Source organism: Struthio camelus, chromosome 7 (assembly GCF_040807025.1).
Source record: "Struthio camelus isolate bStrCam1 chromosome 7, bStrCam1.hap1, whole genome shotgun sequence".
NCBI lineage: Eukaryota > Metazoa > Chordata > Aves > Struthioniformes > Struthionidae > Struthio > Struthio camelus.
Window position 1 is genome coordinate 26,039,417 of NC_090948.1, and position 27,613 is coordinate 26,067,029.

The 27,613-nt window shown below is 40.9% G+C and overlaps 1 protein-coding gene across 10 annotated transcripts; it reads left to right on the forward strand.

Moving 5' to 3' along the window:
- Window positions 1-8,707: 8,707 nt before the first annotated feature.
- On the forward strand, window positions 8,708-22,190 carry VDAC2 (voltage dependent anion channel 2). Of its 10 annotated transcripts, none has more exons than XM_068950488.1 (10): window positions 8,781-8,873; window positions 9,925-9,979; window positions 13,692-13,763; window positions 14,901-14,950; window positions 17,272-17,424; window positions 17,549-17,601; window positions 18,106-18,333; window positions 19,615-19,765; window positions 20,691-20,748; window positions 21,639-22,190. In XM_068950488.1, the coding sequence occupies exons 2-10, from the start codon at window positions 9,946-9,948 to the stop codon at window positions 21,728-21,730; spliced, it is 891 nt and encodes a 296-aa protein (XP_068806589.1). In that variant the 5' UTR covers window positions 8,781-8,873; window positions 9,925-9,945; the 3' UTR covers window positions 21,731-22,190. The 10 variants fall into 10 exon arrangements, with proteins under 10 accessions (XP_068806595.1, XP_068806594.1, XP_068806597.1 ...); XM_068950489.1 differs by having other exon boundaries at window positions 8,784-8,859; XM_068950490.1 differs by having other exon boundaries at window positions 8,789-8,848.
- Window positions 22,191-27,613: the final 5,423 nt, after the last annotated feature.

Consider the following 27,613-nt stretch of genomic DNA (forward strand, 5'->3'; position numbering starts at 1 on the left):
CATGGAGTTTAAATGTGTATCATCTAAAGTATTACACTTTTATTTTTCAATAGAGTTATATAAACAGGACTTTCAGAACGTTATAAATGTAATCATCCATTGCCTACCTCAGGAAAACTGATGTATTGCATAAAAACAACAGCATGAAATACTCAGCTGTTGAACCTTATTTACAGGGCTGTTTGTTCAAATGGATAAATTTCCTGTCCTCTTGATTTGCATAGGAAACAGGTTAGAATTCTGAAGAAAGCTGGTTTCCTGAAAGGTGTAATAATAGAACGTCACTTGTATTTTCCATTATGAGTGAAAAATTTCTCTATAAAAGTTAAATTGGATCCTCACAGTGATTAACACAATCAGCACATATCTGCATTGGAGACTGTTGAATCAGAGAACTTGATCCAAGAATTCATGCTTACACCTTCATTTTTTACTTTAAGAAAGGGGAGGAAAGGAACAGAAAAAAAGACATTTGGTTAGGGGTGAAGCAGCATTTCAGCCAATTCCTTCATATACTGGGGGAAAGAGATCTAACACAAGATAGTTAACCTGTCATCACTGAATAGTCTTAAGTAACCAGGGATTTCTCCCTAGTAGAATTTTCTCTGTTCTTGGCCTCTCTATTGTCATGTACAGATTAGACAATGACTGAAAACTAAAGTATTGTTAGTCAAATATAATTTTATAGAAAGAGTTAGAAATTACAGAAAGTTAAATAGTAGCTGGTTAGATGGCAATACCTAAAATATCAAAAATTGAACTCAACATACAATGTTATTTATCAAGGAAACTCATGCAAAAAAAATCAAATAGAAAAAAATCAAGCAAATTAATGCAAAATCTATTTGCAGACTTGTTTCAAAGGCAGGCATCTAGCATTATTCTGTACTATTCCAGATGGATACTTCTGATCCCAAAATCTATCCCTAAAATAGAAATTCTTATTTCCAGTCAATCACATACAGCAGCAGAACTGCGGAATGATGTTTGACTGCCATCAGAATGTCTTCCTTTAATTTAATTTAACTTGCATTCTATCAGAAGTTTTTGTTTGCTTGTTTTTTGAGTATGAGTTCTGTAGATCTCTGAATTACTCGATTCCCTTAGTCTTAATTAAAGTCTAATGCAGGTGTAGCTTTTTAACGAAACAGAGCATCGGTGCCTCTGTAGGAGAGCGATGCAGTGGCAGCGGTAGGGTCCAGATTTGCCTGCCGCGGGTGTCAGAGAGCCATAGGCTGGGGCCATGTGCGCGCCTCCACGCCACCAAGCCCACCAGCACCTTGCCCTATCAAACCTACACCCTGCGCCACTGGCTCCTTGTCCCCGGTGGGGAGCCAAAGCCGGAGAGATGGGCTTTCATGCTGGGGCCGTCTTCCTGCAGCAGGAGCTAGTCCTCAGAGGGACGTGCCAGGAGGTGCTACAACCTCTCTGACACTGGCCACTCCTCAAGACCACAGGCACATGGCGGTACCCTTGCCTGGCTTCTCACCCACCGACCCAGCCCAGGAGCCTGGCAAGCTGCTGCTCGGTGGAGGAGCTGGTTTGCAGCCATCAAGATTTTCTTCCTCCTGGGTGTCCTTTGCTGGGTCTTCCAGCCAAGGAGCAGCTCCTTCCATGGGAGCTGTCTAAGAGTTAAATAGTTTGAGCCCTTCTGAAGACAGCCAATTTCTTGAATGCCGTCACAAGATAGCCTAGCTATCATCACTGGCAGCACTCATGGCACCAGGACAGATTATTTCTTCCAATATTCTGTGATTTTTTTTTTCTTCTCCCCCAGACCTTTTCCTTGTAATGGAGGCAGTAAATGTTGCCTTAATGCAAGATGAATTCCTCTGTCTTATCAATCTATTCTGTGATGTCAGAGAGAGGCTTTTATCCATCACCTTGACTTTTATTTTCAAGGCCTATTTTCACTTTTTATTTTCTGCCTTCCTGGTTTTATATCAAGGGGCAATTTCTTCCTTCTAAAAGGCATGAATTCAGCCTGTTGAGATCTCTCTCAGGTTGTTATTCACCATCTGAGCATCCGGAGATCTTAGTTCACCAATCTGTCAAGGCTGTTTTCAGCCTCCTGATTCCTGGTAGCATTTTCCCCATCTTTATTGTTGTCTTTCTATTTTTAGGCTATTTAAGTCACCAGTGCTTGTCAAACATTGTTTCTAAGTAGGCTGTTTGCTTGTAAGGCCTACAAGCTGGTGGTTAGTTATCTCAAATAAATTTAAAATGTGACTTTCTGATGAAGCTTTTGACGTTTCTCCCTACGGAGATGTGGCCCTAACAGTTGGGGCCACATTACCATCCCTGTACTGGTGAATTTGCCAGTTTTCCTAATGCAAATTAAAAAAAAATTCAATGGTCTTTGATCAGTATTTATATTTGATTCTTACAATCCATCTTTAAAGGCAACTGAAAACTTAATTTAGGAAGAAAGTTATTTTTAAAATGTGCATTAATTAATTAAACTGCAACCCACCAGTTACCTCTACTAATTTCTCAAGGCTCCTTGGATCTCTGTTCCTTGGCTAAAGTACCTTCTAGATATTTATTATAAAAACAAAACTAAAATTTAACAAAACAGAGGGGAAGTCTGGTCCATATAGACAAAAATATTGATGCTTTTTTTAATCATAAGTAGCTAATACGGTCAGCATCTTCTCTAAATCACTTTCTATAGTGAAGCAAATGGGCAGTAGTAAGGAATATGTAATAGGAAGTATTGTTTAATAGGCTCTTTCTTGGCCTAGAATTACCTTTACCATTTAGAAAGTAGATCTATCATGGAGCTTTAAAATAACACTAATAGAGCATTGCTCCTAAAACATTACCTTTCTATGTGCTTTTAAAAGAAATGTTTAAATAATTAGCCTCAGCCAGACGTGCTCTATTTTGTTGCTTTTTGTTATATTCTAGTACTTAAGGTTGTACTTTCTGTTTGAATCACATGAGTTGCATGGAAACCTGGAGACCGGCTTCCTGCTGAGCGCAGAGATTTTCCTCTCGGGACTAGAAATATCCTTTTAGAGAACTTATCTCTACATGACAAGAATGGAGCAAAGGAGCACGTCTCTCCCTGAAAGACTCTTTCCTTATGATCAATGAACCAAGGGTTATTTCTCTTTATCTATGTCCTGGCTAGCCTTTTGATATTAATGTTTATGACTTCCTTAATCTGTTGCTGGGTTAATTGAACTGTTGGCCTGTGTCCTGCTGTGAATATCCATCAAGTGATCTAGGCCTGTTTGGCTGGCAACGCTCAGAGAGATTATTTTTAAGAAATATGTTTTTTGTGGATCATTACTTGCAGGGCTTTGTAACTGCTCTAAAGACTCAGCTTTGGTTCCAGTAGTAATTGACACTGATGGAGCAAGTGACATCGAATTTTTCCACTGCCTGCACAAGTGAATCCATGTGCAAACACATATCATCCATTTTCGCAAATACAGTCAGTCAGTGATTTTTAGCAATGATTTCTCATGTGTGGTTGTATACCATCTGACATATCTGGCTAATGCAAGATAATTCTTTGAAACTAAGTTCATGTCCATTTAGCCTTCCAGGCCATGTGGCCAACAACCTTGTGGCCACTAAAATATTTCTTCATATTTTTCCCAGGTAGATTGTATGCATACCGCTTAGACTGGTTTTGAAATTACAGTTTTTAACAGAGACAGCATCCATATCCACGTTTCTTTTTCTGTTCCTCTGTGGAAATCAAAATTTGTACAATTTTCCTTTTTTAAATCTTGCAATACACTAAGATAAGCATATATGCTTTTCCATCATAGCTACTTACCAATACAATGCCTTTTTCCGGGTGCTTAGGCAACAAATAGGTGAAGCGTATGCTGAGTAAATTTCAATTTTCATTTCGTGTAGGTGAATATTTAACCTGAAGTATTCACGTGCCTATTTAACCCAAAGCACTAGATGTAAAAGGGTCCTCTGTTTTGGTAAGAACCTTTAAGATGTTGCTCTTGTTTTATTTATTTTGTTACTATAATGGAATCTGCAGTGAAACGGATGCAGCAGTGACAGGATCCAAGCATCAGCGTTCGTGTGGCGCGTGCTTGTGGATGGCCAGATTATCCAGATTAGCTTATCACTACAAGGAACACCATCCTTTCTGTCTGCTCCCAGCTCCGAGTGATGGAGCTCTTTGTGGCTCTAATAAAACTGTTGTGTGCCTTTGTCCAGTTTCTGGTATCCTTAAACTCTTCAGTGTTGTTCTAATATTTGTCTTTATGCTTTACTTTTCTACAAGTTGCTCAGCATCTGTGTTATAAATGCTGGGTATACATTTTAAAGCAAACGTGCAACAGTGCCAGACAAGCTCTTCTACATGCCCATTCCACGTGCGGATGTGGTGTACGCAGCTTTCCAAGGAAACCATCTAGGTGGAGTCGGTTTTCCTTCACCACTTTTGCATTTGGTAACATGAGAATAGGCAAAATAAATCTGTAGATAAGTCACTTCTCATAAACTTTCCAACAGATTTGTTCTGTCAAGATAAGCCTTTTCTCCTGGATAACGAGCTGTGTTGGATTGCTCTGGCATAACTCTAGCTGCTTGCAGATTAATCGGCTTTATGTGACCTCTGTCTCTGTTGCCTGGTTCCTCATGGGATTTGCTGCCCAGTCATTAGTTTCTGGTAGCAAGAAACCCAGATACCACTCCTCATTTTTTCCCCTCTCCTTGTTTTAAACTCTGGGCCGCTCCTTCTGGTCTGGGCTTGTCAGGGATTTACAGAGATGCTATTTGCTCCCAGCTGCAGGTCTTCACCTGGCAGGGTGTTGAGTTGAAGGAATCTCTTGGGTGCAACTGTAGGTGTCCTAGTACTTAATGCAAGGCATAACATGGTAAAGATTACCCTTTATTTGTGTTAGACACCTAGTATTTTCTCATATTCTGCCACAGGCTTCAATGTTTATTGATTGGGTTTTTAGTTCATGACAATGTAAAAAAATAAATGTTTCTGTTTTACTCCAAGATATGGCTGTGTTTTTTTCCTCCTCAGGTCTATGGTGGAATTTAGAGATAATCATTATCTTGGATTAGCTTAAATTTCACTGCTTTAAACCTGCTGAAGCTCTTTCATACGTTTGCTCAAGTCATAGGAGTAGTTATGGTGTCATTTTGTTCACCTGAGTATTTTCATGCCATGAAGTATTTTCCACATCAAAGCTAGCCTGGCCTAAGTCTTTCAGAAAGAAGCCACTGCCTACTTTTCTTTCTTTATTTATTTATTTTTTTAATTACGGGCATTTTCCAGCATACAAATCAAAGCTTGATAAAAATTCATTAGCAAGTTTAGCTTTACCTGTCCAACTGCTATTACTATGTGGTAATAGGATGTGCAGTCACAAACGGTAAGAATCTTCTATGGCATACAGATGATTGAAATGGCTAAGTGTAATGGTGTATGAGAGGTATGTTCTAAATATAGGACTGAAAAGCAAAAAATCCATGCTTTGGTCCTGTCTTTGATTCCAGCTTTCTCTGGGGTATAAAACGGGGAAAAACATCTTCTGTGTGATATCAGACACAAACATTTGCAAAGCAAACAGTAGTAAGGTCAGGGGATAGAAAGCTTGATCAGAAATGAAAGGGGAAATGTTAATAACACAGCAGAAATGAGTTTACTTCAGGTGACAACTGCTGCACCAATCAGTCAAATCTATTGATCCACTTAAGTGATTTGGGAACACTGGGCATCTCTCTCTGGGTTTTTCCAATGAGTTTTACAAGAATGGTTGTTTCACTTACAAATCAGCATTTAATTATTTGAAAGCTCTTACTGGCTGCTGAGATAATGTCCTAATCCTTTTATGCAAAAAACTCCAATTGCCCCTCCCTTTCCAGGAGGTATCACCTCCACAGAATGAAGCCTATTAATTTACTCATTTTAGGATGTTAGAAAGCCTGGTGGTTTGCAGGTCTGTCAGGCAGTTGTACCTAGCTTTGTTAGAAAGCTGCTTTTTCCTTGAGCTACAGGAGGTAAAAAATCCAGAGGAAATGGAAACTGCAACAAAAAGAAGAAGAAGAAGAAGAAAGGGAGAGAATTTGCAAATAGCCAAACACAAATCCAAAAGAAGGAATAAGTACAGGCTTCTCTGCATGGGTTAGTTTTCATTTGAGTTTCTCCTTTTTCTTTAACAGAATTTTTTTCACTATTCCTCTTATTTTTTATTGGGGGATATGATAGTTTAACGCTGAGAGTATGCTAGTAGAGTGCACAGCATCGCCACAGGCCCTAACAGCAAGGGCTGGATTTTAGTTTGCTTTGGCTGTAGAGCTCTGGGCAACCAGCTTTGATGAACTATGTAGGTGCAAGGAGCTCTGTGCCTCCGTTAGTCTCCATAGGGCCTGTAAACAACTTGGTTCTTTTATTGGCTTCCCAAGCTTGCCTTCTGCTTGCCTTCTCAGCAATAAAATTGCAGGCTTAATAACATTCAATGGTGCGCCTCTGAGATGAGGAATTACCTAGGTATGAATCTGTGCAGCTTATTTAAAGGTGAGGGCTTCTGTGTGTGTTGTTTTAAGCGTATCTTAAAAGTTGGCTTCAGTTAAACTTCATCCTAATTATTTAACCTAAACTGAAGTAAGGCTACTTTAAAACTGTTGAGAGAAAAAAAATTACAAGGCATCAAGTCTGTAGTGGATGAGCCCTTCAGGTACCCTGAAAGCGTGGACCCTTCCTGGGTCCCCTCTTACGGCTTTTCACGTGCCTGGTTTATTTGAGAGTGGTTGCACCTTATGAAACAAAAAGCATAGTCAGCCCAATATCGTTGCCAATGAACGCCTAAGTAAGAGCATAAGAAGAGAGTGAGCTGAAATGACATCTCTATTTGCACCTCAGTGGTTTTTCTGACTTGGGAGGGATTGCACAGCTGTATGTAATGGCTCAGCAGATTTGTAGTTGGTAATCCTTCACGGGCTTCTCCTCCACAAACTTGTCTCGTTCCCCTGGGAGCCCGTTCAAATGTTGAACATCTTGTGGCAAGGAATGCCACAGCTTAACTCTCCATTGGTTAGGAGGACACCTGCTTTGCTGAAACTTGCTCCCTGCCAGCTTCAGCTGCTTTCCACCCTTTCCCTGCTGGTTATACTTTTACAATGCCTTTCATACTCCCTCAGCCAATTCACTTCTGAAACGAAAAGTCTCAGTTTACTTGTTCATTCGATGGCTTTCTTTAAGGTCTCTTTTTCTGCTCGGTTTCTAATGTGTGAAGGCCTCTATCTTGAGAGGAGGGCAAACAATAACTTCAGGTTTGAGTTAGAAGTGAACATGAACTTATTGAACCTGTTTAATTGGAAACTGATACAGACTCCAGTCACTTGCTCTCTTTTGGTTGGTCACATATGTTTCTTTATCAAGTAATCATGACTACACTACATAGATAAGTAGAGTTTGGAAGTTTACTACAAGAACATACACATCAGATTGTGTTTAAATGTTAAAGTGATTCAGGTTTTTTTTTTTTTTTTCCTCCAAGTGAAACCAGCAAACCGTATGATTCACTGATGTCAGTCATGCATACTCATGCCTGTATTCAAGCAAAGCAGACATAGTTAAACTACGAGTGGGAGGAAATGGCTGACTGGCTCAGACAAGTGTGATACTTGGTTCAGAGTGGAAACCAGCTCATTCAGAGCGGGCGCGCACGCATAGGACGTGTGTGCGCTGAACGTTAGGAGAAGAAAGTGGCCCAGGCCCTGAGGTGGATGCTAAGAAGAAAGATCCAGAGTAATTTTGATGGATAGCTATTGTAGGCCCGAAGACTTGGCTCTCTGCGGTTTAGAAAATGTGCTGTAGGAAATAAGGGATCGTTGTAAGCATGAAGAATGGGGAGAATGAGAGTGAAAAGGAAAGGGAGATGGAAATTGTATCTGCAGGAGCCAAGCATGTTAATATAGAGATGTTCATGCACTACTGTACAGACCATGTCTGTAGTTTGTTCTGTAAAGAAAGTGATTCATTAGTTTTCACTCAGGGTGGAGTACTTGGTGCTTTCCTGGATTGCTAAAAAATAAAGTGAAACCATGACTAAAATCTTCCTCTTAAAGGAGAGAGGAGGGAAAAAAAAAGCCAACTGAAATCTTGTGTAAGTAACTAAATCTCTATTCAGAAATGAATTTTTACACTGGGTATGAATAATAAATACATGTCTTTAAATAATGAACAACTTATGCCCACAATCCATCTTTACTTAATCGGATCTCTGTTTACTCCTAATGTATGTTCCAATGCACATTCAGATGTGCTAGTTGCCATTGTCTCCTATTGCTGTTTATCCTCTCAGCATGTGGTTTTCTTCTTAATTCATCAAGACACATTTCTCTGTGTCATGCCAAGCTCTCCTATTCAAAATTATCTGTATTAACCTGTTGGGTCTTCTGTTGTGAAAGTACTGGACTTGCACACAGGAAAAAAAGAGGGATGCTTATCTTCTGATATAGCTAACAGATACCGGCTGGCATCATGTTGGGCCTTACTGCTAAACTGTGGAGGTTTTATCTGCTGCTAGTAAGCTGGAAAGTTAACTTTGTACCATGTATTCTACTAAACCACTGGTCTTGAATATATTCTTCGTATTGTGCCGCTGTAATTTGTATTTGTAAACACATTTTTTACTACCTTTGAGGAAATGTTGATTAAGAAACCAACTACGCAGAGGTGAACTAGAAATCGTGAGGATGCCTCTACCAGGGTTTCCTGGCTGAGCAACCATTTGCCCTGGTGACTTGGTGACTTCCGCTGCGGGCTGCGTGCCGGCTGCCGCACCGCAGCCAGCGGGCCCTTCCCGCCAGCGGCTCCTCCCCACGGCGGCAGCAGCCACCGCCTGAAGAGGTTTCCCAAGGGTCCGACCTACGCGGTGGGGTGCAGGGCGGGGGCGTTCTTTTTGGGGGGGGGGCGGCTTGGGCAACCAGCGCGAACGCAAGCTGGCAGGAAAGGGGTGGCGGCCCTTGCTCGAGGGAGCGCCCCGCCGGCTGTCGCGGCCTCCGCCGACAGCAGCGGGCAACCGCCGCCCCGCCCCGCCCCCCGCCGGGCCCCGCGCCGCCGCAGGACCCCGCCCCGCCGCCGGGGCTGCCCCGCCGAGCGCCTGTCGAGCCGCGGCGCCGCCGCCCAGCTTCTCGCCCGGGTCCACGGCGTCTCCCGCAGCGCCCGGCGCCTCCCGGCTGGTGGCGGCGGCGGCGGCCGGCCGGGCGGCGGCGCGGGGTGTGGCGCGGCGGGGAGGCGGCCGGCGGGGCGGCCCCGGCTCGTTGGGGTCCTGCGCGGCGGCGGGCGGGCGCATCGGTGTCTCCTTCACTTCGCCCTCCAGTGCCAGCGGCTGCAGCAGCGCGGCCTCCTCACGGCGACGCCCGCCCGCGGCCCCGGCCCCGGCCCCGCTCCGCTCCGCCCGCCCGCCCGCCCTAGCCAGGTGCCGGCCTGGGCCGCAGGGGCGGGCGGGCGAGGGGGCGCGGGCGGCGGCGGGGCCCTGCTCGGCGCCCCTCAGTGCCGCCGCCCGGGAGGGCGGCGAGGCGGAGGCCGGGGGGTGGGGGCCGGTTCTCGGCACGTTTCCACGCGCTTCCCTCTGCCTCGGGTGGGCTCCCGCGGGCTGCGCGGCGCCGGCGGTTGCAGGAAGGGCGGCGGGAGGGCGCGCGGGCCGGGCCGGGCCGGGATGCCCAAGATGGCCGCGCCGAGGAGTTCACCTTGCGGCGCCGCGGGCGCCTCGGCCCTGGCCCTGGCGCCGGGCCGGGCGGGCGCTGGGCGCTGGGTGCTGCCGCCGGCGAGGGCGCCCGTCTCCCGCCGCGCCCGGGGGGGGCCGCCCGTTCTCCCCACGCGGTGTCCGGCGGCCCGGGGAGGCCCCGCTCTCCCCCTGCTTTCGGTTTCTGAACACCTAGTTCATCTCTGGATGTTTCGTTTTTTTCCCCCCCTCTCCGTAGATTCTCTAAATTGGCCTAGCCATGACTATTTCTCCAGCATGTCCGCCTCCGAGACGTAAGTAGGGAGACAGTTGAAGCAAGGGTAATGAGTTCTTTAAGCTTTAGTAGTACTAGAAGTTTAAAGGTCAGTGTCATGCCCTATATATATAAATATATATATATATTTTTTTTAACCAAATATATTTTTGAATCTACTTCTCCATGCTGATTGCAATATTGGAATACAATTTTAATGTAGTTATTGCCAAGAATTTTTAAAGCTGCAAGGATATTTATTTCTTTATTTTAAATATGCCCTTCAGCCTGATCTTTAATATCCTGAGGTCTTAAAGTTGTTAGAAATCTGTAGAGAAATTCTTGGAATTCGTTTAGTTACAAGATGTAGAAGAGTTTTGAAATAGTACCTCGAGGGAAAGAGGTGATGTAATAATTCTGACAACGTTTATACGCTTTTTTTTTTTGTTAGATTAATTTTTTTTCTCTAACAGAAGAAGAAATCATTCTTGGAGCTCTTGAATAACAGATGTAATTCAACATTTTTTTTAGGGTTGTGTGAAAAGAGGGATAAAGCAAAGGTCAGGATGAAGATCCCAGTTGAATTAATTACTTTCTATGTTTTTGAAATGAGGAAGAAGATTATCTGATATAGATAGTTGCTGTCACAACAAACTTCTTGTCATTGTATGTTATCTCTATTTTAAGCACTTCTAATCACCTTTTAAGTGAAAGGCAATTCAAAATAGGGTTGAAGAAAGCTATCTCTGATTGTAAGAATTTACAAACCTAGCTAACCTACCAACAGTGGAGGAAATGGGAAAAATTTTTTGCCCTTTTTTAATTTAATAGGCTTTTCTGCTGATGACGTTGGCTTATCAGATATTGTGCAAAGCCAAAATTAACTTACGGCTTGCCCTTTTGTATATTCTGTTCCTGCTAGCATAGGACTAGAACAGCAGTGTGAAAGTTGTTTTAACTCTTTTTTATCACGCATCTTGCACTTGTCTGTAGGCTGGAATGTCAGGCAAACATTTGTCAGTTTCCTTGCAATGGGAAGGATGCTTAACTAGGCCAGATAAAGCAGCACTATCCTTTTGCTCTAGTAATCCTTTCAGTTTAGACACAGATGCCAGTTTACTCACTTCCCAGGACATTGTTGCTTAGCATAAATCTCTTGTCTTTGGTGGTTTGTCTACTCAGATGGGAAACAGTGTTTAAAACGAAAGCAGAAGGCTCATTTATTTTAACTGTCAAAATACGTTTGTGCTAGAGGCTATTACAAAACTTTACAACTAGAAATAGTTTTTCTTCTAGAGATGGTAGTTAAAGGAAAGACCCACTTACTAGAGAAAAATACATAGCTAAACTTTTTCTAAATTACCTAAACTACTAATGAATTATTCAGCTGCTGTATAGCAGAAATGTAGAGTGAGGAAATAGCAGTGTCCCACACTTCCTTGGAATTTGGTCTGAATAACACCTGCTTTTTTATTGCATAAGTAATAGGAAGCGTTTTCTGACTTGTTGCTGAGATTGATAATTGTTCTGCCATAGAATCTTCTCTTCCTGAGGCTTATGTAATTTATTGTAATGTAATAAACTTTGACTTGGGCTACACCATTTTAACCTTTAAGCGCTTTACCTTTTTTTTCAGAGTGGGGCAGGTTTACTTTAACTCCATGCAAAAGCAAACTTGTTTTGTAATCTCCAGCAAGAGCTAGATGTCTTGCTATGGTGACCTGGTTGTAGAGCTTAGAGTGCCTTACTAAAGAATGGTTATTTTTTTAAAGCTAAACTGTAAATGCATAGGTGTAAATGTGTAGGCTAAGCTGGGCTTGGATGGGCCTCTTATGTTTTAGGAAGGTGAGGTGAGGTCCTCTGGAAAACTACAGTAGAAATGTAAAAGATAATGTTAAGACACAAAGTTCCAGAAATTTTTTTTTTAATAGTAGCAGTTCATAAGAGTTAGGTATGTATGACAGGTATAATCAGTTTATATATTGTTTAAGTGGACGCTATTCTGAAACAGTCCGTTTAGTGGAATGGTGCCCAAAAAGAACTTATTCTGGATCGAGTGTTCCAGGCAGGTTTTCCCTTTATGCCGATAAGTCTAGGAAAAGATGGAAAGAAACTTAAAAAATGGGTTACTTGCCTTGATCCCATATGGTTAAGTACGTTCTTGATCTTGCAGAAATCTGCAGAAAATGTGCAGTTCCACAGCCAGATCTTGAAAATTTGAATCCTGGCTAAAAGTGCTTTCTAAAAATTGATCTTTTCTGCTTTCATTGAATGTGAATATGAGAGATTACTGACTTATTTTTTACATTCTAAAGATATTTTTCTGCTTGCTTAAAAAAGTTAAGAATGTTCATCTTGCTGTCTCTGCAAAACAAATATGACTAATTTTAAAAGACGAAAGAAGACACTTGGTATCATTTGGGCTTTTTATGGTTCTTGTTCAGTTAGTTTCATTATTTTTCCCCTTTGGTTTTTGGCCCTTTCACACACAGCAGGGGGAAATTATCAACTCTTTGAAATACGCTCTTGTTTTCCATATTTCAAAACTATTAAAGATAGTGCCTCTGTAACGGAGGCTTTTACTGTTGAAATCACGGTAAAACAGTCACTGAGCGGTTATAGATAGAGTATCTTCGCAGGCAGGAGCATTGCACAGACCTGTGTGAGAGCTTAGGCAGTCTAGCAGGCCAGGGAGGCTGGGTGGTAGCCAGTCTTGAATGACAGGTTCCTTAACAGTGGGATTGCCTGAGGCTCTGTGTCTGAGTAAGAGCTCATCTTAAAAGCCTTTTTTCACTGACCCACCGCTCCTACTACTTGTTTTAAACTAAAAAAATCTTTAATTCCTGTACTCTGTAGGGAATAACTTTACCTAACAGTTCGCAGTCTTCAGAGTTACTGATTAGACCTCATCAGCCTCGTTTCTGCTTCAGGAATGAAGTCACAGCAACAAAGAGCTGTTCAGCAGGACTCTTTCGCTTGTCTTCCTTCTCTTGTCCTGCTTGTGAGAGATCCAAACAGTACCAAATCTGGTCGTTATGGTTTTCTTTAAAAATGCTTGCGTATCTTGTGTATTGGAAACTGGCAGGTGTCACAGTGCTGTTGACTGTAGAAAATTGTACTCTTCCCGTGGTGGTTGCGTAAGACTTCTGTAAAGCTTCATCAAGCCGTTGATTTGAACAATCTAGTTAGTGACCCCAGAATTTATTTTTTTAAACTACATGTCTGCCATTTAAATTATGGGGCAGGTGATGTTGGAAAATAGATGTGCACTCTTTCACACTTTGAAAATGAAATGTTTTAGGTCTTGTCAGATAATTGCTGTAAGCATCTGTCATTTAACTTTATAGGAATTCAGGAAGTAACTGTGTGCATTATAGATTTTGAAACTTGCAGTTTCCTGGTCTTCAGTGGAAACTACCAACTCTGGAAATGTGAAGTTATTAGCTATTTTCTGGTACTTAAAAACGTATAGAGAAATTCACTTGATAAGTGAGAATTCCGCAGTCATGTAATACCTCTTCCCTCCAGGCAGATTGCCTGCACCCAGAAAATGTTCCCTGTTCACAATGAACAACGTTGGTGCAAACCTGTAGGTGTTTTACAGAATATTGTAACTATTGTTTGAGCCATCTGTCTCTTAACTGCCTTCACATATGAATTCTGGGTTTAAAAAAATCTGTAAGAGTTGGGGTAGTGTTTCTGTGCATATGCGTGGTAAAACTTTCACTATTAATTAGCCTGTTACCTTCCAGCTCCAATGGCGATTCCTCCATCATATGCAGACCTTGGCAAATCTGCCAGAGATATCTTCAATAAAGGATATGGTAAGAATAGTACCTGTCATACAACATAATGTTTGTCTGTGCTGTAGTGGTAAATTGACATTTTAAGCCTGCATGTGAAATAGACTGCTCAGATGCCTGTGTTTTGGGGTAGGGGTGGTTGTTTTTGTCTTTATCCTCAACTGACAGGTCATTGAAGGCTTTTTGTAGGCTAGTTTGATGTGAAGTCTGTTAAATCTTACTGCTTTTGCTTACATAAATGTCAGGAAAGAGGTATACAAATATGCAAGAATGTAAGTGTCAAGTGTAATTTAGGTTAAGATGTGCTCTTTCTTTACTGACCTGTATGTGCTACAGCATTTGCTGGTATAGAAAAGGGATATATTCTACTATAGCTTTTTGGAGTAGAAAGAGGAATAGCTGTCAAGATAAAGAATGTTTGAACATAACTAAAATACTAATACTAGGGAGCTGCCTAGCTAAATTGTGCTGTACTGTTTCTTTCTAGTATGTAGGCAAGGCCTGTAAGACTTTAGGAATGAATTCGGGGGCTTTTCCACCGAGATTGTTACCCTTGGAGCTGAGCAACACTGTGAAATGACAGTACTTTAAATCTACTTGTATGCCAGCTCCAAAGGCTACGTATTACCCAGTGACTGAGTTTTTGCTTCTGAGATCTTTCTGCTTTGTGGTCAGAGATGAATTTTATTCTGATTCACGCATAAGGGTAGCTCTTCCGATGGCATTGTTTCCTTGATGGTATGAGTTCTGCTGTCAGGAAATAGTGCATTTTTTTCTGTTGTTAAATTTATTCTTGGAAGTGACCTTTTGGCCGTTAAATGGGCATATATCCTCAGCATACAATTGAGAGGCCACTCCCGGCTTAATACGGTGAAGATATCTGTCGTTTCCCATGGTAGAACAGAACTCCGGTTTTGTGTGAGGGTGTCCTTCCCTGCCCCCTATAACATCTGAAATTTGGATGGTATAGAATCCAGTGCTATACTCTGGGACGTCTTTTGTGGTTTTTTTCTACGCTGTTGTGTGTTGGTGTGCATGTGTGTATGTATGTATGTATATTTTTACACGCGCACGCAGCTGAGACTGGAAAACTAGCTTGTTGGAAATGTTTCATAGCCTTAATGGGTGCCTTTGTAACTTTGACTTCTGTTTATTAAGGTTTTGGGTTGGTGAAACTGGATGTGAAAACAAAATCTGCAAGTGGAGTGGTGAGTTTAAATACTTTTTTTTTTTTTTTTTCTGGATGCATTTTACTGTTTACTTAATTACAGAAGGGCACGTTTCTGGGTGCCATTAGGTAGTTGATAGGCTATACTAATGATAAACACTTTGTGTCAAATAATTTCAGACGCCCTTAAAGGTTTGGCTTTGAATATGCCAGTGTCATTGCAGTGTGCTGCCAATATCTAATAATCAAGTTAGCTGCCTAGTTACCTTTGTAAAATAAAGAGGTTTGTGTTAGCTGTTGCTCATTTTATGTCTGAAGGTGAGCAAGTGTCTGACCGATTCTTCAAGTGTTTTAAGAAACCAATCATAATACACAAATCTTATTTCTGAAGTACACCGTGCCACTATTTATGCTCATGGGAAATGTCTGGCATCTTAACATGCTCGTAGAAGCATGGCATTGAAGTAGCACTTTGAATCTTTGGCTCCTCTTTAGAGGTATTGGTGTAGTAATGTTCCATGCAAGATGTCTTGGTCATGCAAGTGGTGCCTTTTGTAACTGTGTCTATTTCTAGAGTAGACTTTGCAAGATCCAAAAGATTTTTTTCAGAACAGGAAGCTTTAACAATGTAACTGGCTGTTAGGAACAAGGTGTGTGGTTGTGTTTTGTTTTTGTAAACATCTGTATCCTAACTGAAGTGCTTGCAAGAGCTCTAGTCTAGAAGTAGGAGTTCTTAACTCTAGTTTGTTTCTGTCAAGGACTACTAGTAATACTAGTAAAACTTCCTGAAAAAGCTGAGCCCTCGTATGAATCCCTTTTCAGTTATAAGCCATCCTTCCTAGGAGGAGGAAATGATGGCATGTACAAACACTATAGATGTTTTTAAGCAGAGATAAGGTTTTTAAATGTAATAGCTGACTGTTCTTAAAGCTGTTATCATGAGTGGCTGCGTTTGCATATACTTTGTGCAATACCAATATCACAGAGAGAGAAGTTAAAGCTAAAGCTACTCTTACCTCAAGTTTATGTGGTCCCTGTCATTTGCTAGGGACTAGATCTTACTGCAACTAGATCTTAGACAACTGTGTGGAAGGTTTAGTGGTTCAGTAGCAATCCAGGTAAATGCTTTGGCCATGATTAAATTTGTTCTTTAACAGTAATTGATCAGTCTCTCTCTATATGCAGCAGATCTTGGGCTGTAAGTATGTTGACAGTTAAAGATCCGTGATTTCAGAGGTAGTCGTGAAGTAAAATCGGTATTTCCTTCTTCTGGGGGAAATGGGACATGCCGCTGTGCGAGGAGTCAATTTCATAATTATATTGTGTGTGGTAGAAGTCAAAGGTCAAAACTGATTTATACTTAAAATAAGTTGAAATAATATTCTCTTTTTCTGAGGCCAATAGCATTTCAATGGAAATAGCTCCTTAACAAGCCATACCCTTCCACTACAAAGTCTTCCTACTAGATTTTGTCTTTAGTTTCTGAACAGTGGTACACAGATTTTTCTTTCTGTTCTTTGGGATACTCCAAATAGTGAGAGACATCAGGACCTTGTTAGTTCTTACAAGGAAATGTGAGTGCTGTTGCTAACTTTTTAAACACTTTAAGAATTCTGAGTGTGACTCAACCATAAAAGCATAAAGTCAAACTATTACGTCAACTCACAATTCAAATATGAGTGTTCTCCCTGTGTGTCGTTAAAACAAAGTGTCAGGGGAATAGGAGTTTTACAGATGTCAGTAAAAATGCATTGATACCTATGACCTGTGTGAAAGGCTGACACGTTGGTTTGACTGTGAACTCTCCCTCCCTTTAAAAAAAAAAAAAATAATCGGTCATTTGAAGAATGATAGCATTCTATGACACTTTACAGTTGTACGTGATTTCTTTGGTGATGGATGAGTAGTAAAGTAAACACATAAGCATTTTACTGGAGTTGCATTATAATGTTTATGGCTCTTAGTTTGATTTTTAATTTGCCCATAAGGAGTATCAAAATTACCATATTTCAAGAAGTTTCTTCTATTTTTAAGGAGAATGCTTAGGGTACCTACTGTCTTGCTTTTTTAGTCGTATTCTGAACTTATACAATTTGCAATACTGGCAGTTGGTGTTCTGTGCAATGAGATGAGGGGGAAAAAATCCTCCAAGTGGGCGTGAATTACCTAGTTCTTTTGACTTTCTGCCCCTTCCCCTCTCACCCTTCCCCCATACTTGCAAGTTGTCTAATGTTAAACTTGCATGGAATAACAAGATCTTAGTGTTTGCTAAAGAAAAGTCTGTCTTTTCTCTTTTGTCACTGCGTAAGGCTTTCAGGAACACTTGTATCTTGTGTATAACGTGAATACCATCCTTTTTAGGAATTCACAACATCTGGTTCATCGAACACAGACACTGGAAAAGTGAATGGAAGCTTGGAGACCAAATACAAGTGGGCTGAGTACGGGCTGACTTTCACAGAAAAATGGAACACAGATAACACTCTGGGAACAGAAATTGCAATTGAAGATCAGGTAATATATTAAGAGAGTGTATATATATATATATATTCTAATATATTAAGAGAGTTTATATCTTTTACTTAACTGCAGAACTGAATTTATAGCTTTATCTTTTCTTCCCCCCTTCCACAATTAGATTGCCAAAGGCTTGAAGTTGACATTTGATACAACTTTCTCACCAAATACAGGGTAAGAATTCTATTAGTGTTTTTGGCTTGGTTAGGAGAATAGCTGCCCCCATGGTCAGTAAGCGTTCACCTGGTCTGTGAAATTAACAAAGAGATATTGGTACGGTTTGTTATTGATGCAGAATTACTTGTGAACTTTGTTTATAATGGCCAGTTAACGAATCCCAATGTTGAAGGTTTTTGCTCTTTAGCATCACGTTTTATTCTGCAGGGTTAGTATTGGATGTTTCCCAACAGCCCCTTCTGGTCATTCTGAAATAGTGTAAGAAGAAGTATAAGTATAGAAATACTTAATTAGAAGGTTACAAGAGGCATGAAGAGGTCTCTGCATTCATCACAAAATGCATACCTGCTGTGACTTTCTTGAGTTGTCTGTGCTTTGGCCCAGCCTAGACGATACTTGTGCAATGGTGTTTAGATACCAACTACAATTACATGACTTCAATTTGGCAATCCATTGAGAAAGAACAAGCCCTGTCGTAACATGATTGTTTCTCTGTTTCAGAAAGAAAAGCGGTAAAATTAAGTCAGCCTATAAGCGTGAATGCTTAAACCTTGGTTGTGATGTTGACTTTGATTTTGCTGGGCCTGCAATCCACGGTTCAGCTGTCTTTGGTTATGAGGGCTGGCTTGCAGGATATCAGATGACTTTTGATAGTGCCAAATCAAAGTTGACAAGGAATAACTTCTCTGTGGGTTACAAGACCGGAGACTTCCAACTGCACACTAATGTGTAAGTACTGAAAACAGCCTGCTTCCACAAAATTCGAGACAATCTGCTAATCAGAATATGAGTGCTTGAAATACCAAGAAGTGCTTGCAGTGCAATTAAGTATTGGGCCTTTTTGAAAACAAACTCATTTATTAAAAGCTAGCTTGTGTGCGTCTCTTCAAAACGTTAAATACCTGTGTCTTGTTATTGTTTACTATGTAATATATGCTGCAGCTTACCGAATGTGGAAGCATGTTAAAATTAGAACTGCGATAGTTCAGTTATTCAGAGCAGCTCATAATGCTTTTTCAGGCTTTCCTATTACATTGAATTGTATCTGACTACATATAATTTAAGGGCACTCGGTTTGTTAGATGTAGCAATTAGCATTGCTTTGTTTAAATATGGCCATAGTAGCTTCTGGAGCAAGAATAAAGCTTTGCTTCCAGCCTCTTAGAACAGGCTCGCCTTCTTGCCAGTATGTGGTGAAGAGTGTGTGAAACGCTTAAGTTTATGAACCTTCTTCAGGCTCTCTGTATTTAGAGGTCATGGATGTTCTTCGCTGGGTTTTGATCAGCTTGATCTGAAAAACACTGTTTTCAATTTAAGTTAATATAAATTGGCATTTTTCTAGTGTGCTTAGTTAGAAAAGAACTTCTTACTTGATTTTGAGATAGAAGTTTCTCCTTTTAGAAGGGCATGATTGTGTCTGTTCAGGCTGGTGGAACCTGAGGGAGGGAAAAGCTACAAACAGCTTAGTCTAGGATGCAAGAATTCCATTTCAGCTTACTGATGTCATCAAGCATTGCGACAGATTTTAAAATAAATGTTCTGATTCCTTAGATACATAAAATGTATTCAGTAACTCGGAATGCTTTTTTCCTAACTACTAACACATATCTGTTAGTTTGGTAAGGAAACAGTTTTGCCCTTGGTTTAAGCTTGGGTTTTGGTCAAATACTTAGTTCAGCATTCTCAAGAGAATTAGCATTGTCTGTAGTGCTCTGAATTAGCTTTTTGCATGAATTATTACAATGTAATTTTGCCCTGAAGCCTTTGTTCATATCCCCTGTTCCTGTCTAAAGTGTGAAACAATTGAACTTTTCTGAATTCTCATTCAAATGAAACTTCAAACTCGTGTTTGTGTATGAGAGTGTATTTGTACACACAAACGTATTATACATATATAAACATAATCTCTCTATTTTTCTTTATATAGATATATATGTGTATGTTTTTGTACATACGTATTTGCTTATATATGTATGTAACATAAGAGGCTTTTTTTCTTAATTTGTGCAGCAATGATGGGTCAGAATTTGGTGGCTCAATTTACCAGAAAGTGAGTGACAATCTTGAAACTGCTGTAAACCTGGCTTGGACAGCAGGTAGCAACAGCACTCGTTTTGGCATTGCAGCTAAATACAAGTTGGATTCCACTGCTTCCATCTCTGTAAGTATGACTCTAACATAAAGGGTTATGCTAAGCCCAGCAGTCTCCCAGTTTCTAAACACGTGTGTTATTAGTACCAAAGGAAAAAAAAAAAAAGAGTAAAAAAGCCTTGTAAGAGTTACTCTTAACACTCCAGGTAGTTCATAACTAAAGCAGCAGTATTTAAATTATGTAGTGTTACATATGGCAAAATCTCTTACAGAATCTGACTCTGGAGGACTTGAAACAACAACAACAACAACAAAAAAGGCAGGAGGAGGAGATGGGCGGAGGGAGAGAACCTTTGTGTCTAACTCCATAAGTTTACAGGGGTTCTTCTGCAGCTTTTAGAGGACTGTGCGGGTTTCTCATAGTAAGAACTCTGGAGATGCTGCTAAAAAAAGGCTATGCGCAGAAAAGTATTTAATTTTGTGTATGTTATAAGGTTGGAATTGAATCTGGGTTGTTGAAATCATCCTATAGAGAAAGTGATACAAATGGAGATTAGTAATCTTGCACATAGTTCTTATGATAAATGTTATGAAATGTCTGCTTCTTGACTGAGTAGAGCTGCAAAATACTAGTTCTTTTCTAATACTGTTAACATGGAAGATTCTTCTGAAGTGGTTTGTTTTGGGAGACTGTGGTGGTGATTTGCTGTGGCCTTCTGAAAAGAAAGAGAAGGTGTTCGCTTGCCAAGTGAACTCCAGTACAGCTCTCCTCCTCCATCCTATTTGCCCTCAAATATATTTCTGTTCTTCAGTAAATTGGGGGGGAAGGGCATAGCTGGAAGAAAGAATCCAGGAAGCACAAAGATTTTGGAAAGGACAAGTAAAATCTGGCTCTAATGGATAATGGTGGTGTCACCATAGTTATTCTAGCTGCTGAATGATACTAGCAGCTCTTCACCTGTAGCGTTTTAATTGTTTTCGGGTTTTTTTTGCAGGCAAAAGTGAACAATTCTAGTCTAGTCGGAGTGGGTTACACCCAGACCCTGAGGCCAGGTAAGGGTTTTCACACATAAAATATATGGGCGTGACATAATTAATCTATCATATGTAGAAATTCTTTGAGGTCTGTGTGTTTATAAGCAACCGTTTCCCCTCTTTAGAACAGTTTTATACTGACGTCAAAGTAGGTGTTTGACAGTAGCTTATATTGCATATTAAACTTTTATCTAACCAAGACAAATTCTGTTGTATCTGATGGCATTTCTGCATCATATTCCTCATTTATTTTTTTAACAGTTTGTTAAACAGTCTGTATTGTTTGATAATATACCTTTAAGCTGTGCAAGCAGTCTTTTTTAGCATTGTTTTCTCCAGTCACATCGTACTGAATAATAGCAGGTCTTAAAATAACAGGATTAACCCTCAAAACAATACATCTTCTGCTCTGCATATTTAAAACAAACAAACAACAAACCCCTGAACTTATCTGTTCTGTCTTAATATAAAAACACTTCTTAATATTATATTACCATTGGTTAGTTCCTTGTTTGGAAACTAATAAAAATATTAGTTTCATTCCATCTCTTCACTAGTACGAATGTCTGTTTGTATGCATAACTTCCCTTTGTGCACACCTTAATATAGAAGAGGCAACCTTTTCTACACTCATCAATTAGAGACTTTAGATATCTACCTAGATATCTGTCTTTAGATATCTACCTAGATATCTGTCTAAAATGGTGCTGATGAAAACTGTCTGGTTTGCTTGATTCGCATGACTAGCTTTCAGCAGATTTGACAGGTGTAAATGGATTCTTCTGTAGAAATCTTTTGAGGAGGGTGGTGCCAGGAAAGAGCTACAGCTAGGACTTGTAATGACAGAGGTTGAATTGCATGAAAGCTACTCTGATTATATGTTGTAAACACTCTTTAAAATCTTACAGGTGTGAAGCTTACACTGTCTGCCCTGATAGATGGGAAGAGCATCAATGCCGGCGGCCATAAACTTGGTCTTGGCCTGGAATTGGAGGCTTAAAACGGTGAAGAAACTGCTGCAGAGAAGGGATATCAGAAGAATTTGGCCTTAAAATGTATTTCCAATGTGACCAGCAGGCTTTTTTTCCAAGAAGGATGACCTAGAACAAGAGCTGTATTTGAAGTATTTAGACAGTTACTTGTTAGCTGGTTTCTAGTTAAATTGGTTACCCATCTAGTTACAATTCTGCATTAGTGCAGTCACTTAAACATTATTTAAATGTATTTAACTGTTTAATGCGCTACCCACAAATAATGAAATAGACATTTATGAAAACTGTACAATTGTGTGCATGTTTGTTTTTATGTTCCTTTTAACATTCGATATTGCCATTGAATGAAAAATGGATCAGTGGATGTTTTGAAATGAGGTCAACAGTTTTGTTAAATCACCTGAACTAGAAGTACATTTGGTATCCCGAAACAACTCAAATTATGAATAAAACAAGTACACACACGTACTCGTGCCTCAAATATTTTAAGAGTTAAGATATGAGGGTAGTGCTCAATGAGTTTGAAGTTTAACTAAGAATAAATCAAGAGCTATAGCACTCTGTACCTTTGTGCAATTAAGGACCTGCTCCTCTAATGACAACGCTGAGGACAGATGACTTTCATTGAACAGTTGGATTCCTCAAGCTGATCCCACCCCCAGTCAGGTAAGATTTGTCGTACCGCAACAGTTAAATTTGCGCTGTGTTCCATTGGCCAAATTCACTGCAGGATGATGTACTTTGTGCATTGAGACATATAAAATCTGCTCCTTGATACCTTTGCTTGGGTGGAGGGAGGAAATACAGAAAACACATCTTTTACTGATATCTTACCAAGTGAAACTTCCCGCTGCAGCTGGATGGTATAACAGCCTGCTTAGCCCAACGGCTGTGTGAGGTTTCTTCTCAAAATGAGTGAAATGCTTAATTTTAAGTGGGGATGGAGAAAACGAATCCAATTCTGCCTTCCTCTTGACCAGTAATTCTTGACAAATGTCCATTTTCTGTCCAGAAACGCATGGAATAATAGAAAAAACTCATACTGTTCCAGATTAGAATTAACAGAGAGAATGGAAATATAAGGGATATTTGGTCTCTGAACATGCAGTCTCTTAAGGTCAAACACAGCTACTTGTGAAGGCTTCTGCTGTGAATGTATTGAAAAGCATGCAGTTACAGTGTGCTTACATTTAAGACCTGAGGTTCAAGGGAGTGCCTGAAGCTGCTGCTTGCAGTCCTTCCTCTTGCAGCTGAAATGAGTATGTATTTGTACTTAGTCTTGCAGTTTGTAGTTCACAGCAACTTCTTTTGTGGGGAGCTAGCTAGCTTATGGCCTGCAAGTTTTATCTCCAGCTTGCAAGCTATATTTGGTTCATGCTGGATTAGAATTAACCCCCTAAAAAATCCCAGTGATTTGCTTGGGGTCCTAGTCCATTTTGCATCGCTGCCCTCACAATTATTGAGTAGCTACTTTGTAGTAAACTGTCCGTCTTCAGGCTTTATCTGTGAAAGAGTTCAGTCACCCTCTGAACAGAAGGGAGTAGAGCAGAGCTTACGCTTCCAGCTCAGGCTCTTGAGCAAGCTTGCTGGTTTCTTTGACTCTGTTTTAAGGAAAACAGAGGGGGTTCAGCAGCATGGGTAGTAAGCTTTGCGCTTAGGAGTACCTTCCACCACTGTCAATAAAATGCCTTTCCTTTTCTTAGGAGCACTTTAAATGGTGGAACAAGAGGCACATAAGGTGCAACTTGTTAGCCTATTCTTGGATGTTAATTTTAGAAAACTCTTACAATATTTCTAGTTTATATATGCTAGGCCTTCTAAAGCTAGAGAACATTCACCCAGACAATTGAATTTTAATACAGGTTCTCTTTTTGGTGTAATTGTCTTTGGTGCCACACAAAGCGTGTTCAGGCTTGTCCTGAAAAAACACTGTGCCTGTGTGCTTCATCCAACTGTACCACCTGGACAAATAAAGGAGCCTCTCTCTTGCTTGGGAGCAATGTCTTGCTTACATCCTTAAACCAGCAGGGCTACAACCCCGGTGCTCCTCCATTTTGGAGGTGGGGGGGTTCAACAGGGCTGCAGGGAGTCTGACGTCTTGGGATTTTAGAAAGCAGCTACAAGCTGCTCTAACTGCTGTCCTCACCACATGCTCAGCTGTAGCTATTTTCCTTGCAGTCACATAATAGATAAATAAAAGCAGATAGTTCAGAACTTTTCCCCTCTTTCTGCAAACTAATAATGGAAAACTTAAACCTATTCTTTTCACTCCTTTTTCACAGCAATCATTTTACTAGTCCTTAGCCTTTAAACCTTAAGTAGTTTCTTTTTCTTGTTATAGTGCTGATAGGCAACCAAAGAAATACGGGGGTTGTGTAGCAGTAAACATAACTGAAAGTGCAAGTTTGCCTACAATACCCTGTCATAAATCATTACTTTGGGCATGAAAAGGATATTTGGTGTCTACCTCTTAACATATCTCAAGTAAGGCTTACAGAAATGGCTTTCAAACTTTTTGAGTATGTTACAGAAGCTACTGGTGTAACTGGAGTTTTGGGGTTAGGAAAGCCTGTAGTTTTAATAGCTCCATTTTGTTAAAAAATGAAAAAAGCTTTAATGATCACTTCCAGTGGTAGCAAGCCTTCCCTGAAGTGTCATCTAGAATAAAACAAAAACACTGTGGTATCCAATGACCTGAGAACGGTTGTTCATCTTGTGTTTGTGTAAACTGTAGCATTGCTTTCCTGCCTACTAAAATGGGAATAGAGTTTGTCTGCATGCATGTTGCAAGAAGATTTAATTGCAGACACTTTCATAAATAGAAATGCTTGCATGTGAGACTGATCTGCCTGAATCTTGCAAATTACCATCCAAGTGACTTGGCCGTTTGTGTTCTAGCAATGCTATAGAAATTTGCCAAGTTGTAGTAACTACCCTTACACTGAACGCAGCTCAGCTTGGTGTGGTACACTCTTAAATCTGCCTCTTGTACGCTTACAGTCATTTGGAACTGAGAAATTTTTTGAAAGTATTTCAGACTGGGCATGGAAACCTCCTGTCTAAGTTAAGGGGCCCAGGTTTTTTACTTTCCCTCGGCTATTGCTGGGATAAAGCCAGGTAGCAGCAGAATGTGCTTACTGCCCTCTAATGTCGTGTTTTGGTGTTTGGCTTAAAAGTAGCGATGGTCAGTCTAGCCCACTCAAAGGTGCACTTGAGTCTAAGGTAACTACATTTTTATAGAAAGTAGAAATGCACAAATACAAGGTAGCCCATGGGCAAATGATTCAGCCCTGCTTATGTCGAAGGTCCTTGCTTCTTTATCAGAAGCTTCTGTCAGCAAAGACAGAGAAGCAATTCTGTGCAAGGTAAGTCACCGATCACAGATGACAAATACTGGGTCTTACCTGTGGCAGCTGTGTCTTAATGACAAGTACACATGTTTTGAGTGAACTGTCTTTAAAAAAGAAAAAAAAAAAAGAAAAGAAAGCTGCTGCATTTGTTGCGAACTATTTCAACAAATTCTTCAACTTCCCGTGGAGTATTTTTGTCTCTAATTTGGAATAAGAATAAAAACACAAATTAGATGAAATAGTTTAGTGTGTATTTTACTTTTGCTTCACTTCTCATGACTAAGTGCCTGGGCCTGCCTTGTAGTTGCCCGTCTCTATATAATGCTGCTATGTCACATGGAAAGCAATGAACAACTGAATAGCCTTAATTTTCCTGAGCCTAGCGTGCAACTTCCTCCTCTTCAGCTGTGAGTTTGATACTGATGTTCTTGCAAAAAGAGGCAAAAATGTCATACACAGCAATCTCAGAAAAGTAATATCCAGTTAAAACTTCTAAAAATGCTACTAGACAAGATGTGTGGTGTTATACGCTATGGAGCTTGGTTAGAGTATCCACACTTTATATGTACGCTCACATCGGGAAAAGTGCTGACAGAGCTTTAAACGTAGTAAGCAGTCAGACTTTGTTTCACCTTCGAGCAAATGACCTTTACTATAGCATGTGTTTTTAAATCAGAATTTTCTACAGAAACCAACAGGACTGAAATACTTGTGTTAGAATTTCTGCAGGTTAACCGTGTCACAAACTTCTGAAATCTTCCAGAAGTTTGTGAATGCTTTTGTGGAGCGCTCTTTGTCCTGGATCTACAGGGGAAGATCCTATGCTAAAGGAGCGTTTTGCTGTCTATTTAATTCCATATTGTTAGCAGTTCAGTACGTTTCTGTGTTTGCTTAGCCCATGCTCCTATGAGCATTAAAATAGTGAATAGCTATTACAAAATCTCTCTAATCTTATTTGGTGTGCTTCATGGAGCTGGTTTGGGTGTGCTAGCCTGAGTCACAGTTACAAGTGCCCTGCCTAAAACCCAGCCTGGTATAGTTGGCAGAGCAGAGCCAGCAGCTCACAGGGACTGATGAACTTTGCCCCGGGTGTTGTATTTGTTCCGCGGTGGTGGTATTAAAAGCACACTTTAACTAGATCCTTATTAGGCACACTTAATTTTGCATTTAAGAAATTATAAGTTGCTCAGGCACGTTTAGTGACTGGATATTACACAAGTAAGGATTCTGGGGAGGTGTTTTTTTCTGTTGAGGTAAGAGTTCAACATCTTCTCCCTGAAGCTGCTAAAATGGCATTATTATAACTTATTATCTTTAGCAGCCAGGGAATGCCAGACTGATACATTTCACAGCAGGAGCTGGTGCGGGGTGTGCAGGTGCGCAGCCTGGGGATGGAGCAAGCAGGAGCCTAGTAACCTGTGTCACCTTGCTGCTTTCTCTTTGCTTCCAGACTCGGGCGCTTTTCCAGGCTGGCCTATGGATCAGTTATGCCATCTGGTGGCCATTCTGTTTTCTCTTGCTCTCTCTAGGAAATGTTACAAAATCTGAAAAGAGTTTTTTTTCTTTGGTGTTTCCCAGGTACCTTTCATTAGCTCACTGATTGAAAGTAACAACAGGTTACAATTGATCCTGACAGCCACCTGGTGTTAATTTAACTTCCCCGATTGGCTGCATGTGGCTCTGGGAGCGAGGTGGGGGTGTTTCTGCCTTTGCTCTTTCAGCAATGGTGGTTCTTGTGTTGTGTGTGTCCTTCAGCTCAGGCAAAAACTCACGTGGTTTTACCTACAGCGTTATTTATATGTAGGCTCCTTGCTGTCCTCCTGGGAAGTTCACTCAGCCGGGTTTATGGGGACTGGTTCTAACTGGTGACCCCATGGAAACAGCACCCGGACCGGCGCTCGAGGGAGGCTGCGGGCTGCTGAGCCTTTGCTGGCGGAAGGTAGCACCAGGCAAGTGTGAAAAGGTGCGTGGCCGTGTTTGCTGTTTCAGGAGCGGGTGTTTGATGAAGTGTGTTTAAGTAAGTAAGTTACAAATCGTAAACCCTTCGCTCGTGGCACTCGAGGTACTGTAGCCTGGTTGTGGGCTTGTATTCCAGTCTTTGCAGCAGAAGGTTGACCCTCCTCTCCCCTGTGTTTGAGGAAACTTTTTATTTTATTGGAGGTCCGTGGAAAAGCTGGCACTGTGTTTAGTCTCGGTGCAATGCTTGCAGGCTTTCAGGTGAAACCTAATGCTTTGCAGCAAAGGCCCTCTCCTTGTTTGGGGCACTTGAGCATCCCGTTGAAACCGTTTACAGCTCACTCCTATATCTAGATAGACCGAAGCTCACCTGTTTTACTGTTGTCAGTGTTCATCACAGGGGGAATTCATGACAGTGAATAAATCTTAGTCTGTTGGTGGGTTTATCTGCTGAGCGAGCACAACCCTAACAAATGCACCATCTGCTTCAGACTTCCTCCCTCCTGGGGCTGCCTAAATGCTGTGGTTCAAAATCCCATTTCTGACCGTTCCCCTCCCTTTCACGTGGAGCCGTTGCAGAGCAGC